General features: G+C 42.7%; 1 protein-coding gene and 1 pseudogene across 1 annotated transcript; both read left to right on the top strand.

The window, feature by feature from the left end:
* The first annotated feature begins 7879 nt into the window (after positions 1–7879).
* LOC147617667 (secreted RxLR effector protein 161-like) lies at positions 7880–8708 on the top strand (annotated as a pseudogene).
* Positions 8709–11865: 3157 nt separating this feature from the next.
* On the top strand, positions 11866–12300 carry LOC147617666 (chlorophyll a-b binding protein, chloroplastic-like). Its single transcript, XM_086775488.1, has one exon. It carries the CDS (start codon positions 11866–11868, stop codon positions 12298–12300), a length of 435 nt encoding a protein of 144 aa, XP_086631614.1.
* Positions 12301–17404: the final 5104 nt, after the last annotated feature.

Raw genomic sequence — 17404 nt, 5'->3', positions numbered from 1 at the left:
ATGTGAGGCCATGGGAAACCTTAGTTGCCTGACCAAAGTATATGTTTTTAGCTTATGCTTAGAAGGTTGAGCAAGACAAGGGTTCCAAACATTAAAACCTTTGATAAAAGTGATCTTCAAAACATTGAGGTAATTCAAGGTACGGACCATGTTGGAGTGCAGAGCACATGAGCTCTATATGATAGAGTGAGAACCTGAGGAAACCATATAAGACTATATCGTACATATGAAAACCTTGAACTCACATTGAAGACTAGGAGAAATTGAATGAAAATCAAATGAGATATTATTTCCTCATGGGCTTAAAGAAAAACAAGTTGTACATCCTAATTATTATCACATTGAAGATTGGGAGAAATTGAATGAAAATCAAATGAGATGTTGTTTCCTCATGGGCTTAAAGAAAAACAAGTTGTACATCCTAATTATTATCTCAAACTTGGATACATTTAATTCATTTTGTAAATGAGGCAATCTAGTTAGATGATGGGTTATTGGATGAGCATTCTAAAATTGGATGAGCATTTTGAAATTGCCTCCCTCCCACTAAAGCATGTGCCAACACAAGCCACGTAGAGATAATTCTTTAAATCATGTAGCAAATAAGGCAATCTAGTTAGACGATGGGTTATTAGATGAGCATTCTGAAATAACCTCTCTCCTATTAAAACATGTGCCAACACAAGCCAAGGAGAGATCATTCTTTGAATCATACAAAATTGAACTTCAAAAGAGCATGCTAGAATGCTGTTAGGATTTAGGCATAGCACATCCATCTACATTTAGAATACAAACACCACCCCAGCTTCTAGATGCTTATGAACTATGTGCTCTAGCTACTTTTGAACTATGTGCTTCCATTCAAATCATACAAAATATGTGCCTTTAGGGTTTAGGAATAGCACATCCATATGCATTTAGTGTACAAACACCACCCTAGCTTTCAACTGCTTGACTACGTGCTCCAGTTGCTTGTGAACTATGTGCTCCAACTATTTGGTGAACTATGTGCTCTCATTGCTAAATCAACTAAGCATGATAGTTCACCAAGAAATTTTGACCAAAATAGTATTTACACATAAAGAAGTGCAATCCACATTGCAATACTTCTATTGTAGAGGACCCCAAGTCCACAAAGTAGTAGAGTGCCCAAGTTGGAATTCTCCAAATCTAGTAGCTCTATTGAACCTTCACAATCCCTATGGTCAAAATGTGTCATTAAGCATTTATTTAAGGACAAGATATTCTCTTATCCAAAATGTTTCTAACGTGATAGCTATCAATGTGGTAAGTGTGACATGATAGCCATCAATGTGGTAAGTGTGTAGGATGGACAATTGTCCATAGTGCCACTAAATGTGCTTATATGCTTATATGCTTGCAAGACAAAGAGTGAGCTAAGCTAAAAAGATCCCACCAATAGAAATATATGCTTGCAAGCCACAGAGGGAGCTAAGCTAAAAAGATCCCACCAATAGAAATAGTACAACAAGAGGAAGTGAGTTGTGAAACAACAAAAAATACTAAAAAGAGAAATAAAGGGAAAGAGTCAATAGAAAAAGTGTCGAGTTCAAAGGAAGCAATGGTTGTAGTAGAGGACAAAACATCGATCGTAGCTACAAAAGGAACTACAAAGACAATTACCATAGAAAGCACAAAAAAAGTCTGTTCATGTTGCATGGGCAAGAATGAAAAGAAACCAAATACCCAAGATAGGGAAGCAAGCAAAGCTATCATTGCTATCATGGGATGATGTGTTTGTGAATGAAAAATTGGTCCACATACATGAAATAGAAATCAAAGTTGTAAGCATAGAGAATGTATCATGCAAAGATGAGAAATTTCTCTTCCCCTTTGAAGATGAAATAAAAATCCCAAATGACATATCCTATAAAGAAAGAGAAAGACACAAGTCTTATGCATTAGAAAGGTTCGGTCACTAGGTGTGGTATCAACCTTGAATGTGTCCACATCAATGGATGCCAATGATGAGAAAGACCTAAATGAATATTTGGATCTCCTACTCCAAAATGTGTATATGAAACCAGTGCCTACAAAGTCCATGAACATGTGTAGTTTACCATCAATGAGCATATATTCATTGAGTGCTTATGAAGATGAGCATGAGCGTGAGCATGAGCATGAGCAGTAGCAATAGTCTTACAATCCTCAAGATCGAATCTACGCAACAATGCCTCAATGTACTTTGTCTAACATAAAGCAATACCTCCATCACATTGCTTACACTGAATGCCTAAGTAATGATGCAGTAGGCCCAAATTTGACATCTCAAATGCTGAATTTAATTCAACCTTGAAATTTACAATATGCATCTCATTAGGACCAGTGAGCAGTATGTCATCCGCATATAGCACAATGATCAAAAGTACATCACCTTCATGCTTTACATACAAGGTGCTCTCGGTTGGACTATTACAGAAACCATGTGCAATCAAATATGCATGTATCTTCTCATACCAAGCACGTGGCACTTGCTTTAAGCCATACAATGCTTTCTTTAATCTATATACCTTGGTTTCTTGCCCTTTTTGAACAAAACCATGAGGTTGTGTTACATACACCTCATCATGCAAATCACCATTCAAAAATGCAGTCTTGATGTCCAATTGATGTACATTCCAACCATGATGAGCTGCCAATGCACAAATGCTATGAATGGTTATCATATAGCAAGTGGAAGCAAAGGTCTCATCAAAATCAAAGCCCTTTTGCTAAGCATAACCCTTTGCTACAAGCCTGGCCTTATATCGATCAATGCTACCATCAGGCTTACGCTTTAGCTTATACACCCACTTAGTGCCAATTGCCTTTTTATCAAGAGGCAAATCACATAAAGACCATGTGCTATTCTTCACAATAGCATCATATTCAACATGCATAGCAGCCATCCAATTTTCTAAATTTTGTGCCTCTTCAAACAAAATAGGCTCTTCTTCATTATACATACTCGCAACAGCCAATGCAAAACAAGCTGATGCATATGATGCATGCTGAGAACCAAAATGAGTACGACTAGGCAAAGGCCAATTTGCTGTCATGCAAAGTTTGCACTAGCCATTTAGGCATTGACTTGGACTCTCATCAAGTGCATCATGAATATCTGCATCAGAAATGGGCTGATTTGTAGACTCATTAAAAACCTGTGTAGGCTGTATATTTGCCTCATTTGGTGCTACATATGACTAACCACAGCACTACCAAAACAAAGGCAACAATGTCTCATACACATCTTGTGAGCAAACATGTACATCTCTGGTACATGAAAGCAAAGGCTAAACTGCATCCTCAATAAAAACAACATCTTGACTGACCAAGATACATTTAGACTGCGGATGATACAAATGATAGCCTTTACTTTCTACACTGTAGCCAACAAAAATGCATTTAATAGCCTTATTATCCAATTTCCTGTGATGCTACTCTAGTACAAGAGCATAAGCCAGGCAACCAAATACACGCAAATAAGCCATAGATGGCTTGCAACCATGCCAAGACTCATATGGAGTGACAGACTTTAATGCTTTAGTGGGACATGTGTTAAGTACATATGCAGCACACATTATAGCGTCTAGCCAAAATGCATGTGGCAAGGCTTGGCTCTTAACCATACACCTTGCTATCTCCATGAGAGTAAGATTCTTTCTCTCAACAACGCCATTCTATTGTGGTGTATAAGGCACTGTACATTGATGTTTTATCTCACGATCTGCCAAGAATGCATTGAACTCTTTAGATATATACTCCCCCCCTCGATCAAAATGAAGGGCGCCCACTTTACAGCTGTTACCATATACATGAGGTAGTGATGTGTGTGAACACACTTAGGACCGCCGCCGGGGCACTTTTTCCCTCTTTAGGAGGTTTTTTCCCCCGTGCATTGTATATACGCCCATCATTCTAGGGCTATCTTATCTTTCTATTGCAACTCTCTATTGAGTGCCTTGTGCTACCTTTGTCTTCTCCAAGCTGTGTGTGTTTCCCTGCAACCCTAATTCCAACAATTGGTATCAGAGCAGGCAAGAGCTTCGTGGCAGCATCGCCAGGACCCTCCGCTTCATCTCCTCCGATTGAGACGAGTTTTTATACGCATTAATAGGTTGCGTCAGAATTTTGATTCGAGGTCGTTTCGGCCTCCGTTTTTGCATTGCAAGTTCTGCGTAGGCAGTTTCGTCATTTTGTGCAGAATTTTTGTCAGTGCTGTTTTCTGCGTAACAAGCCCCTTACAGTCTTCTAAGGTTCGTGCTATACAGCACGTATTGTTCCCACTTCGTTTCTCCTCTTTTCAAGCAGTTTTCACATCAGGTACAAGCATTTGTCATGGCTGACAACAACACAGATGTGTTCAAGATGTTTGCTACTGCTGCTGCTGAGGACAAATTGGATGGGGATAATTATCCTATGTGGGCTTATATGATGCAACATGTACTTGTGTCAAAGGGCGTCTGAAACATTGTGCAGGGCATTGATGTACGTCCTGGTTCTGCGGATTCAGGGGATGTTAAGGATGCTGCAGGTTTTGTTGCAAGGATTGCCCCTATTAGAGTTGTTTTGCCTACGGCTGAGCAAGCTCGTTGGGATGTAAGAGATGCGTAGGCTCATGCAGTGATTGCATTATCCGTGAAGCGCACTATTACTCCACACATTCGTTCAGCAAAATCTGCAAAGCAGGCTTGGGATATTCTAGCTGGTCTTTATGCAAGTCGCAATGAAGCTAAAATTGCACTACTGCGTAAAGAGCTAGAGTCGAAGATTATGCATGAGGAAGATGATATGGACACTTTCCTTGCTAGTGTCAAGGATATAAATGAGCAACTCATTTCTGCAGGTGAAGTCATTTCTGACAGCTCCCTTGTGCAAACTGTTCTTGATGCCTTGCCAGATTTTTGCTAGTACTTGGAGACTTATGACCCAAGGAAATCCTCCTATTGTCAAGTTCGATGCATTATGCACATTGCTATTGCAAGAGTTGCTTTCTAGAAAAAACAGGGCTAAACAGCGTGTAGTTGAACACGCCTTTGTTGCTGCTCAAAGAAAAGGTGGTAACAGTAATGTAGCCACTTCTCATGGTTCTTTTGCGAGTGGTAAATCTCCTGTTTCTAATGCTTCTGTTGGCAATAATTCATCTGGGAATTCTGGCGATAAGGGCAAAAAGAAGATGCGTTGCCATTATTGTAAAGCTAATGATCACTTGATCAAACAATGTCCGAAATTGAAGGCAAAAGAGGCTAAGAAGAAAGAGGGCGGATCCACCACAGGGTCCAATACCAGTGCAGCTATAGTAGAGTCTTCTATGAAAGGAGATTGTGATGCTGATGTAGATGCAGAGTGGGCATTTAGTGCAGAGTGTACATATGACCCTGCTATTCATGATGCATGTATGTCAGTTGTTGCTGCAGATTCACATGTGTGGTATTTCGATAGTGGTGCTACAAAGCACATTACCTCACATCATGATTTGTTTACCTCTCTTGAAGCTGTCCCTCATGGGAATACAGTAACTTGTGCCAACAATGCCTCTTATCCGGTCTAGGGAGTTGGAAAGATTGTGCTTACTGCTGCAAATGGCAGTTCCTTCACACTTATTGATGCATTGTATGTACCTGGGATCAAAAAGAACCTTTTGTCTGTATTTGCACTTGCTAGACTTGGCCTTGTGGTCAAATTTGTGGATGATAGATATACAGTACATGATCTCAGTTTTGGTGATGAAATTATTGCATCGGCCATTTTATGCCGTGGGCTATATAAGCTCACTTTGTATGACAAGTGTGTACAAAATTTTGCAAATGTTGTTGTGGATTCAAAGGCTGTTTCAGATGCAAAACTTTGGCATGCACGTTTTGGGCATCTGAATTTTGCCAGTTTGCTGCGTTTGCAGAAATCTGATATGGTTGTTTCTTTACCACTTCTTGAAGCACCTGTCAAGCATGTTTGTGAAGGTTGTATTTTGGGAAAAATGCAGCGTGCCAAATTTCCAAAGGATGGTTCAGTTCGGGCTACATCCAAGCTACAACTTGTGCATAGTGATGTTTGTGGGCCCATGCAAACTCCATCCTTGGGCAACTATCTTTACTTCGTGACTTTCATTGATGATTACTCCAGGCATGCATGGGTATATCCGCTTAAAGCGAAGTCCGAAGTGTTTATGTGCTTCAAGCAATTTCTGGCTTTGGCTGAAAATGTCTCGAAATGTACTATGGGCACCCTCCATTCTGATCGAGGGGGGGAGTATATGTCTCATGAATTCAATGCATTTCTGGCTAGTCGTGGGATAAAACACCAATGTACACTGCCATATACACCTCAGCAAAATGGTGTTGCTGAGAGGAAAAACAGGTCACTTACGGAAATGGCACGATGTATGGTCAAGAGTCAAGCTTTGCCGCATTCGTTTTGGCTTGAGGCTATCATGTGTGCCACTTATGTACTAAACAGGTGTCCTACGAAGGCTTTGCAGTCTATGACTCCATATGAAGCATGGCATGATAGAAAGCCATCTATTGAGCACATGCGTGTTTTTGGCTGTTTATCATATGCTTTGGTGCCACAAACACAGCGCAGGAAACTGGATGATAAGGCTGTCAAATGTATTTTTGTTGGTTATAGTACTGAAAGCAAAGGTTACAGGTTGTATCATCCGCAAACAAAGCATATCTTGGTTTCACGGGATGTTGTGTTTGTGGAGGATTCTGTTCAGCCCCTGCTGTCATGTACAAGAGACAGTAATGTAAGCTCACAGGACATTTATGACAGTTTGTTGCCTCTTTTCAGTGGTGGAAGTTCACATGTAGATTCCAATGAGGCAAATGTACAGCCTATGGGGGTTTCAGAAAATGTTATGAATCAACCTATCATCACTGATGCAGATGTACATGATGTACTTGATGAGGAAGTGGCAGAAAATGAGCAAGCTAGAGGTATGCCAAAATGGCTGGTGCATACTTTACGTGACAGTAAATTGGATGCACCTTTGTCTAGTTGTACTTGTTCAGGTTCTCGTCGCCATGCATCTTATGCATCAGATTGCTATGCTTTGGCTGTTTCTAACTTATGTGATGTTGAGGAACCTCTGTCTTTTGATGAAGCACAGAATTCAAAAAATTGGTTGGCTGCCATGCAATCTGAATATGCTGCACTTATAGAAAATGACACATGGACTTTATATGATTTGCCTCCTGGAAAAAAGGCCATTGGTACAAAGTGGGTTTACAAGTTGAAACGCAAGCCGGATGGTGAGATTGATCGCTATAAGGCTCGACTTGTTGCAAAGGGCTATGCACAGCAAAAAGGCATAGATTATGAAGAGACCTTTGCTCCCACTTGTCATATGACTACTGTTCATTTCTATGTGCATTGGCAGCTCATTTTGGTTGGAATGTACATCAATCCGACATTGTTACTGCTTTCTTGAATGGTGACATATTTGAGGAAGTTTATGTAACGCAGCCTCACGGTTTTGTCAAGAAAGGACAAGAAGATAAAGTGTGCAGATGTAAGAAAGCTTTGTATGGGTTAAAGCAATCTCCTCGTGCTTGGTATGAGAAAGCTGATACTCATTTGGTCAAATGAGGCTTTCATAATAGTCCAACAGAAAGCACACTATATGTAAAGCGTGAGGATGATGTACTTCTCATCGTCGTTCTCTATGTGGATGATTTGCTGATCACTGGACCAAATGAAAGGCATATTGCTGAATTTAAGGTTGATTTGAATGCTACTTTCAAGATGAAAGATTTGGGGCTGTTACATCATTACTTGGGAATACAGTTTAAGCAGTGTGATGGTGGTATTGACAAGTTACATAGAGACATTGCTATGTAAATTTGGACTTGAAGATTGCAAACCTATTGCCACTCCCATGGAAACAGGTTTAAAATTGAGTCTTCATGATGCAGGTGATCCTGCCAATGTCACTCTTTACCAAACTGTTGTTGGATGCCTCATTTATGTATGCAACACGAGGCCAGATATTCAGTTTGCAGTAAGTCAGATCAGCAGATTTATGCATAGCCCAGGGTCTAAGCATTGGCAGGATGTCAAGAGGATTTTCCGCTACTTGAGTGGCACTTTACATCTTGGCTTGTTTTATCCCAAGGGGGGATCATTGCCGCCAGATTTACATGCTTTTTCGGACTCAGATTGGGCTGGTTGTTTTGACACGCGAGTGTCCACGACGAGTGGTTTTTGTTTCATGCTCGGCAGCTCATGCATATCATGGTTGAGCAAGAAGAAACCTACTGTGGCCACTTCTAGTTGTGAGGCTGAGTACTGGGCAGTCTTCACAGCTACGGTTGAGTGTGTATGGCTCAGACACCTTATGGTGGCTGATTTAGGTGTTGGACAACAGGACACTGCCAACACAATCTACACTAACAGTTAGAGCGCATTGGCAGTTGCGAGGAATCCAATTTTTCATGCTCGCACAAAGCACATTGAGGTGCATTACCACTATGTCAGGGAGAGGCTCTCAGCAGGAGAGATCAGCTTGGCCTATGTGCCAACACAGGCCAACCTTGCAGATCTTTTCACAAAGGCATTGTCTCGTGAGAAGTTTGAAGCTTTCTGCAAAGGTTGTCCTGTTTGTGCCAACACAGGACAACCTTGCAGATCTTTTCACAAAGGCATTGTCTCGTGAGAAGTTTGAAGCTTTCTGCAAAGCTTTGGGCTTACTCCCCTTTGTGGACTGATCATGTCCTTAGGGCATGGCACTTCCCTATACTCTATGTGCCAGCTCATTCACCGCATCACTCCCAGGGGGGATTTGTGATGTGTGTGAGGTAGTGATGTGTGTGAACACACTTAGGACCGTCGGGGCACTTTTTCCCTCTTTAGGAGGTTTTTTCCCCCGTGCATTGTATATACGCCCATCATTCTAGGGCTATCTTATCTTTCTATTGCAACTCTCTATTGAGTGCCTTGTGCTACCTTTGTCTTCTCCAAGCTGTGTGTGTTTCCCTGCAACCCTAATTCCAACAACAGCCAGAAACATTTTCAGCCAAAGAGACAAACTATTTGAAGCACCTAAACACTTCGGACTTAGCTTTCATAGGATACACCCATGCATGCCTGGAAAAGTCATCAATGAAAGTCCCGAAGTATAAATGATTACCAAATGATGGTGATTGCATTGGACCACATACATCACATGTATAAGCTGCAATTTGCCAATAACTCGCATAGAACCATCCTTTGGAAATGAAGCACGCTGCATCTTGCCAAGAATACAGCCTTCACAAACATGCCTGGATGACGCTTGCAAAGTAGGTAACAAAGAAATTATCTCAGATTTTTGCAAACGCATCAAACTGGCAAAATTCAGATGCCCAAAACGTGCATGCCATAGTTTTGCATATGATACAGCTTGCTTGTCCAACTGCACATGTCACATCTTCCACACATCTGTCATAAGCATTGAGCTTATATAATCCACAACATGATGAACCTGATGCCACAATTGTATCACCTACACTAAGATCATGAACTGTGCATTTGTCATCAATGAACTTTATGGACTAGTCCAATCCTAGTCAATGCAAAAATAGACAATAAGTTCTTTCTGATCCTAGGCACATACAATACATCAAAAAGTGTGAAAGAGCTGCCATTAGCACTGGTCAACACAATTACCAATAGGCGCAGACTCAAGGCAAGTAAACATGTCACGCTTGCGAAGTGATGTGCTTAGTAGCACCACTGTCAAAATACTATACATATGAATCTACAGACATACATACATTGTGCAAAGATGGTCATAACTGCACTGCACAATAAATGCCCATTATAACTCTTGCACAACACTAGTAGATTCAACATTAGAGTTGGAGGCATCTACAATAGCCATACCAACCTCTTTCTTCTTTGCCTCTACAGCCACCTTAGGACATTCCTTAATCATATGACCAAGTTCCTTATAGTAGATTCAGCATTAGAGTTGGAGGCATCTACAACAGCCATACCAGCCTCTTTCTTCTTTGCCTCTATAGCCACCTTAGGACATTCCTTAATCATATGACCATATCTGCACCTATCATAGATTTTGGCTTAAATTTGCCTTTGCCTTTATGGCTAGCAGTAAAAGCTTGATCTATAACACGCATAATATTCCTATTCTTCTTGGATTGTTCTTCCTGTAGCAAAATAGAAACCAGATCCTCAAATAGAAGGGCATTTGGATTACCCAGGGTGGATGCAAAGCTCTCGTAAGAATCTGGAAGACCATTAAGAACGGTCTACGTAAGTGTACTATCTAGCAAAATCTCATCTACAGCTATCTCAAAACTGCTCCTTGAGATCCTTGATCTTTGTTAGGAAACTGTCCATTGGATCACCTTTATTCATATGCTCACTTTCTAACTACTTATGTAGATAAGCTACACGAGCTTCATTCCGAACTTGATACAATCTTGTAAGCATATCCCATGCATCCTTTGCAGTCTTACATCCACGAATGTGGGGAATGATGGTATGCTTAATAGATAGCGCAATTAAGGCATGAGCCTGCGCATCTTTAGCATCCCATTTAGCTTGCTCAGGAGTATATCTTGCATCATTAGAACCTGTAGAGCAGCAGCAGTAGAACTTGTAGCAGCACAACCTGCAGCATCATCTACCACTGCACCTTCTTTAACACCAGTAATAATGGTCCTTATCAAAGCAGGACGAGTATAATGACCCTGCACAATATTCCACAAGCCCTTTGTAACCACAATACATGGCGCATCATATAAGACCATAGTGGGTAGTTGGTCCCATCCTCAGTAGTAGATAACATACAAAATACATCACTGTTATCAGCCATGATAGTGATTGTACCTGATGTAACTGTTTCCTGTATAGAGAGTAACCTGCACAAAACCAACTTGTACTATCTAACACAACCCAAAATAGACTAAAAGGCACCTGTTCTGCAGATCTGAACCTTGATAAAAAATCTACACAAAAGGATGAAACTACTTGCGCAGTGCTTGAAATGCAAAAATGGACGAAACAACCTCATATTGAAATTCTGATGCAATTGAGCTCTTTGAACTTGCCCATAGAATATACTGCCCTCTTGATGCATGTGAAACCTTGTCTCAAATGGAGGAGATGAAGTGGAGGGTCTTGGCAATGCTACCTCAAAGCTCTTGCTGCTCTGATACCAAATGTTGGAACTAGGATTGCAGGAATGCACACACAGCTTGGAGAAGAAGAAGCTCTAGAGCACACAACACAAAAGTAGTATTACTAAGTGTGTAAGAACAAAGATAAGGTATCCCTAGAGTGTTACAATGCACGAGGGAAAAAACCTCCTAGTGAGGGAAAAAGTGCCCCGGTGGTCCTAAGTGTGTTCACACACATCACCACCATAACATGGTAGTGATGTGTTCACACACATCACTACCATAACATGGCAACATGCATTAGGGTTATTTCTCTTGTGAAGTGATGCCCATAAGTGAAGTGTTACTTAACAAGATTGCATTAGTCTTCATTTAGGGTTTCCATTGTTTTCCTCTTGCATTAGTAGAGAGCATTTTTCTCTATTCAAGATTAGGTCTCTCCACCATGTGTTATTAGGGTTACACTATAGCTTTCTCATTAGGTTTGCACTAGATCTTGAGAGAGAAAGAACATGAGAGAGTACCACTAGCCTTCAAAAATGGGAACTCCCAAGGATACTGAGTTATCTAAGTGCTTCAATCCTGCTGTAAGTCAAAGGAGCTTGCTTTGATCACTTTGAACTACAAGCTGCTTTGATCACTTTGAACTACAAGCTGCTTCAACCTCTAACGCTGCTCCCCTTGGCAACAACCCAGCCTCCCTCTATGTAGCTTCTCCTTCAACCAGCTGACTATGGCATCCATGGCCACCGCTGCCCTGTCCTCCACCTCCCGGGCTAGCCAGCCCGTGCTCAAGCCCCAGAGCGAGCTCGCCTCCAAGGTCGGCAACCTCGGTGAGGCCCGCGTCTCCATGAGGAAGACGGTGTCCAAGACGCCCGACAGCCCCTGGTATGGTCCCGACCGTTTGAAATACCTCGGCCCCTTCTCCGGTGAGGCCCCAAGGTACTTGAAGGGTGAATTCCCTAGCGACTACGGCTGGGACACCGCCGAACTCTCTGCTGACCCTGAGACCTTCGCCAAGAACCACGAGCTGGAGGTCATCCACTACCGGTGGGCTATGTTGGGTACTCTAGGGTGTGTGACCCCGGAGCTGCTATCCCAAAAGGGTGTGAAATTCGGAGAGGCACGTGTAGACAGCTTCAACACAGCTTCATCAGCACAGCAAAAAAGAAAATAGAAGGAAGACACCCCCATCACCAATCGTAGCCGATCGAGCAACAAGCACAAAAATCTTCTTATTTTTTGGTATGTGGTCTACATTAAGGTTAAAAATCTTATCCTCTCACAAAATTGTGGTTCACAACCAAACTTCCTTAAGGGGCATTCACATGACAAAAAGCATTTATATTAATTCCATGAACTTCATCAACATGGATTGTTATCAAATGCATCTATTAGGCATATCATGCACCCCACAAAGCAAAGCATGGAATTCATCATCAACAAAATGTGTTATTTGAAAGGTTGGATTTCAAGAGGTAGGAGCATTGCTCCAAAACTATGTGAGAGAAATGTTTTTTTTTTAAGCGGCCTTTTATGAGCACGCAAGTAAATTTCTTTGGAAAGAAGGATTCCACACCAAAGAGAAAACCCAAGATCATAGTTTCATATTTAGCCAGCAGTCAACCTTATGAATGTAGCTAAATTTAGGGCACAAGTTTCATGTCTTCGAGCAAAGATAACTAAATCATGAACATTGGCTGGTGAAAGAGGCAACATAAGGTGGTGAATGGTCAATAAACCCAGCAGTGGGTTGCAGCTTCCTATCCTTTTCTCCCCGCTCCCCCCACTCCCCTCCTCTATATTTCTCTCGTGTGCTCTTGGACCCCATCCTTTCTTGCTCTCACTCACCCTCTCTCATCCTCCATAACCACAATACTTTGACATGTTTCTCTCTCTGTTGGTCTTTTCCTTTGCTCTCTCCCCCTTCCTCTCCCACTCCCACTCCTCCGCCTCCCTCCTCTCTCTCTCTCCCCCTTTCCAACCTCCTCCATCTCTCTCTCCCCCCTCTTTCTCTATCCCTCTCTCTCTTTCCCCCTCCCCTCTCTACCCACCCCCTCCCCCCTCTCTCTCTGTCTCTCTTTATCTCTCTCTCTTCCTCCTCTCCTGTCCTCCCTCTCTTAGTCTCCCTCCACTCTCTCCGTCTCTCCCCTGCATCCTCTCTTTCTCCCTCTCTCCCCCCGCATCCTCTCTTTATCCCTCTCTCTCCCGCCTCTCTCTCTTTCTCTCTCTCCCCCCCCCTCTCTCTCTCTCTCCCGCCTCTCTCTCTTTCTCTCTCTCTCTCTCTCTCTCTCTCTCTCTCTCTCTCTCTCTCTCTCTCTCTCTCTCTCTCTCTCTTTCTCTCTCTCTTTCTCTCTCCCTCTCTCATTTCTCTCTCTCTCTCTTAGTCTCTCTCTCCCCCTTCTCTCCCTCTCTCAGTCTCTTTCTCCCCCTTCTCTCTCTCTCTCCCTCTCCACTCTCTCTAAGTGGGCATAAGGAGCATTTCTTCATTCTCATTTGTGATGATTCCATATGTTCTTAATTAACCCAGCAGTGATGTCCTAAATAAACCAACAGTCATAAGTCAAGAATCTCAAAAGAAAAAAAGAGTCAACTGCATGTGTTGCCAATAATGATATCTCTAGGGGAGAAGCCTTTGGGAGATTGAGCTTCAAAAATCACTTTGTCTCTGCTCTTACACCAAATCTTGATGTCAAGCCTCATACCAATAGGAATCACCCCAAGAGAGCAAAATGTGTAACATGGACTTACTTAGTCTTTTTATACCACCTGTGAGACTGATAGAAAAAAATTGGCATTAGCCAAATAGTGTAAGTCAACCTCCCTAGCCATGATGCTAATGGCATCATGATCCTGTACATTATTAGACTTGATAAATTTAAATAATTAAATCTGTAAATAATCTTAACAGTCTACAAGGAACAAGTCTGGCAATCAGATTTTTAGCAAAGAGAAGAGAGTTTCTGGAGGACCATAGCTCCCATAATATAGTGAATCTAAGGGTGGCAAGTATCAAGTTGTGGAGTGAAATGTTGACCCAAAATCCAGTGAGGCCAGCTGGGTTTGAACATAAAAGTTGAATGAATCTATCTTACTAGAGCATACCAAAGAGACCGAATTGTTGGGCACCATACATAAGGCACTTGGGACATTTCCCAAAGGCAAACCCTCTCTTCAACAATTTATTACCTAAGGGAAAGTCTTGTACACCACATCTCGTAGAAAAACTTTCATTTCAGGGGGATTTGAAGGGATCACAAACCTTTTCAGATGTACAGTCTCCAAATTTTGTTCATTGGAGACCAAAGAGGGGAAATAATAGAGGAAGTAAAGCAGGTGGGTAGAGGGTTGACGAAGCATTGTAGAAGATCCCCACTTCTAGTCATCCTACTAGGAAAGCTGGTTATATACAATGCTAACCATGAGTTCATTTATAGTAGATAGAACTTGAAACTTGGATCTTTCTCTAAGTAAAAATATTAGTATCAAAATTCACCACTATTCAACTAATTTGCATAGAAGAAAATAAAAACCAAAGCTTAGATAACCATATGGAACACTTAAAAAATACACATGAATGGTGCATAAAACTACTTTACCACACAAGACAAGCATTGTGGGTGCAATCTCCCCCCCAACATGAGTGGCCCCTTCTCAAATGGGTATTTTTTTAATAATATTCCAAAAGTAGGCCTTGAGCCCAAAAAATAGAGTACACATCCATATTTGAACTTTTACCATAGAATTAGCCTTAGTCCTTAAACCTTCTAAGGTTTTACAAACTTTCGAATACCATAAACTAGCTTGTGCACATATGCATGTTACAAAAATAAATCAACTAGTGCTCGCACACATGTAAAATAAATTGACTTGTCCACACATGCACAAGTGCTCGCACACATGTAAAATAAATTGACTTGTCCACACATGCATATCACAATAATGTCCAAATAACATATGAGTTAAATACTCAAACGAAGTCACACAGCCACAAAATATTGTGAATAAAATAATTAGATCTATCCACATGCCATGGCTCAATCCACCATTGATGCGTCACCTAAATCGATACCCTCACATTGTGCGTCACCTAAATTGATACCCTCGCATTGTGCAACACCCAAGTTTGGTACCTTTGCACAACTCATTACCTAAACTCATAAACATAAACCACATCAGTAATAATCAATTGACATTGCATCAATAAATCCCAAATGAGCTTATGAGAATTAGGCATCATAAAAATATAAATTTATCAAGTACCAAAATGTCAACACAAGAACACAGGGGAGTCCACCCACACATGGAAATTAAGGACCAAAATGTTAGCAAGCACACGTGTGAGTCCACCCACATGGAAATCCATCCATTAGTGATTCATAAAAATACACGAGCATCCCCACATGGAAATCCATCCATTAGTGATTCGTAAAAATACACAAGCATCCCCATCAAATAATAAAAGAGCATAACATTTCCCCTTGCTGGGAAAGCAACTATCCTCAGTTGTGTAAATCAATAAGTGGATGGCTTTATGATACATGTCACGTAGGCTGTAATGCCTGTGACCGACGGCAGACCGGATGGCCATGTCCGGGGTTCAGTGGGAGAGGACACCCATGCGGAGTCATGGGCGACCAGGCTAGTGTGGACGGCAGGCCACACACTATATAGCCTGGGGGATGAGGGGCAATCCTCATTCTTCCTCTATGGCTGGGTGGTGAGCCAGAGGCCGTCCCCTCTTGTGGTAATGCCCGTAGCGGCGTTATGGGAATGTAACACTGGTATCAGAGCATGGTTCGAGGGAATCGTGAGAGCCCGCGCGTGAACGGGGGATCGGAGCCCACTCGTCGATGGTTTTCATCCACAATCTTCTCACCCTTATCTCGAATGGAGGGTGTGGAGGGAGGCAGCCATGGAAGAATGGAGGGGAAGAACTCTCTCTCTCTCTCTCTCCCCGTCACACACACGAAGGAGTATCGCAGGTAAGCAATTTTTGTAAGCGATTGAATTTTTCTGAATTGAATATCTGCTTTGAAATTTGTTTCAACTGTGTGCGGGGGAAGTGGAAGGGGTGAAGAGCAGTCCCATTGTCTGCTAAAGATTCATTGAAGCTTGTGTGTGGGGGGGGCGAAGACCACCAGCCCACGATGCTGTGAATAGACCACGTCGTGGGGGCATAGAACCCTGAAGCTGCTGTTGAATGGCCGAATGGAGGGTTGACCTGCGCTATCTGCCCGTTGACCTGCGTGTGGGGGGCGAACGCAGCCCAGGCAAAGATATTACCACGGGCCAGGCGAAGACATTACGTAGCCTTGCGTCTGTGTAAAGGCTCGTTAGAGAGAGAGAAGTCTCCTTTATACTGCGTGTGGGGAAGGGGGGCGGGCGAAGACCAGCCCCACCATTGCAACTATGGGCTTGTTTTTTCCAAAGCGAACAGAACTTCGCTGGTGTCGTTGGCCGGGTAAATGGCGAGCGGGCGTGTGGACGAGGATGGCTTGGCCAGAGCCACGGGCCAGCCAGGCGGCGGCCGGCCTAGGCGGCCAGCCAGCCAGGCCAGCCAGGGGCGGCCAGCCCCACGGCGGCCAGCCCAGCGGCCGGACACTCCCCACGGGCGGGCGAGCGGCCACACCCAAGCGGCGAGGCGGCCCGTTATTTTTTTTAAATTAAAAAAAAGAGAGAAAAAAAAGGGGTTTAAAAAAAACCATTTATTTTTTAAATATATTTTTAATTATTCATTTTTATGAATAATGAAAATATAGGCGGCCAGCCCTTGATACCACATATAGGCATGCCCAGCGCACACCTGGCAACGGGCGGCCAGCCTGGACACTCCCCACGGGCGGGCGGCCACGCCCTCAGCGGCGAGGGCCGGCCCGGCCCGTTACTTTATTTTATTTTATTTATTTAAAAAAAAACACAGAACAACGGCACACTCCATGAAACCAACCCACATGGCCGTCGCGTCGTGTGGTCGTAGTGCCCGTTTTCCACGAAAGAGACCCACCGCACATGGCCGTAGCGTCGCGTGCTAAGAGAGAGACAAATCCCACGGCCGTAGTGCCGAGTGAGCCGTTCTATGGCCGTTGTGCCTAGTGAACACGTCTATGGCCATAGCGCCGCGAGAATAACACCTGTGGTGATCACACATTTGGTTCGGAGAGACTAAATGAAAGCGGAGCATACACTTAGTATTGACCATAAAAGTCACGTAGTTTGGCTAGTGTAAATCTAAAACTGCAATGTGTTTTAACTTGGGCTAAGAGGACCGGCAATGGCGT

The sequence above is a fragment of the Cibotium barometz genome, chromosome 36, assembly GCF_041138505.1.
Source record: "Cibotium barometz isolate CiBa-2024 chromosome 36, ASM4113850v1, whole genome shotgun sequence".
In the NCBI taxonomy this organism is placed as follows: Eukaryota; Viridiplantae; Streptophyta; class Polypodiopsida; order Cyatheales; family Cibotiaceae; genus Cibotium; species Cibotium barometz.
Note: the sequence above shows the minus strand (reverse complement) of the source record. Positions and strands in the feature narration are given on the sequence as shown.

What these genes read in the sequence shown, in the direction of transcription:
- LOC147617666 (XM_086775488.1), top strand. Translation starts at nt 11,866, where the DNA reads ATGGCCACCGCTGCCCTGTCCTCCACCTCCCGGGCTAGCCAGCCCGTG.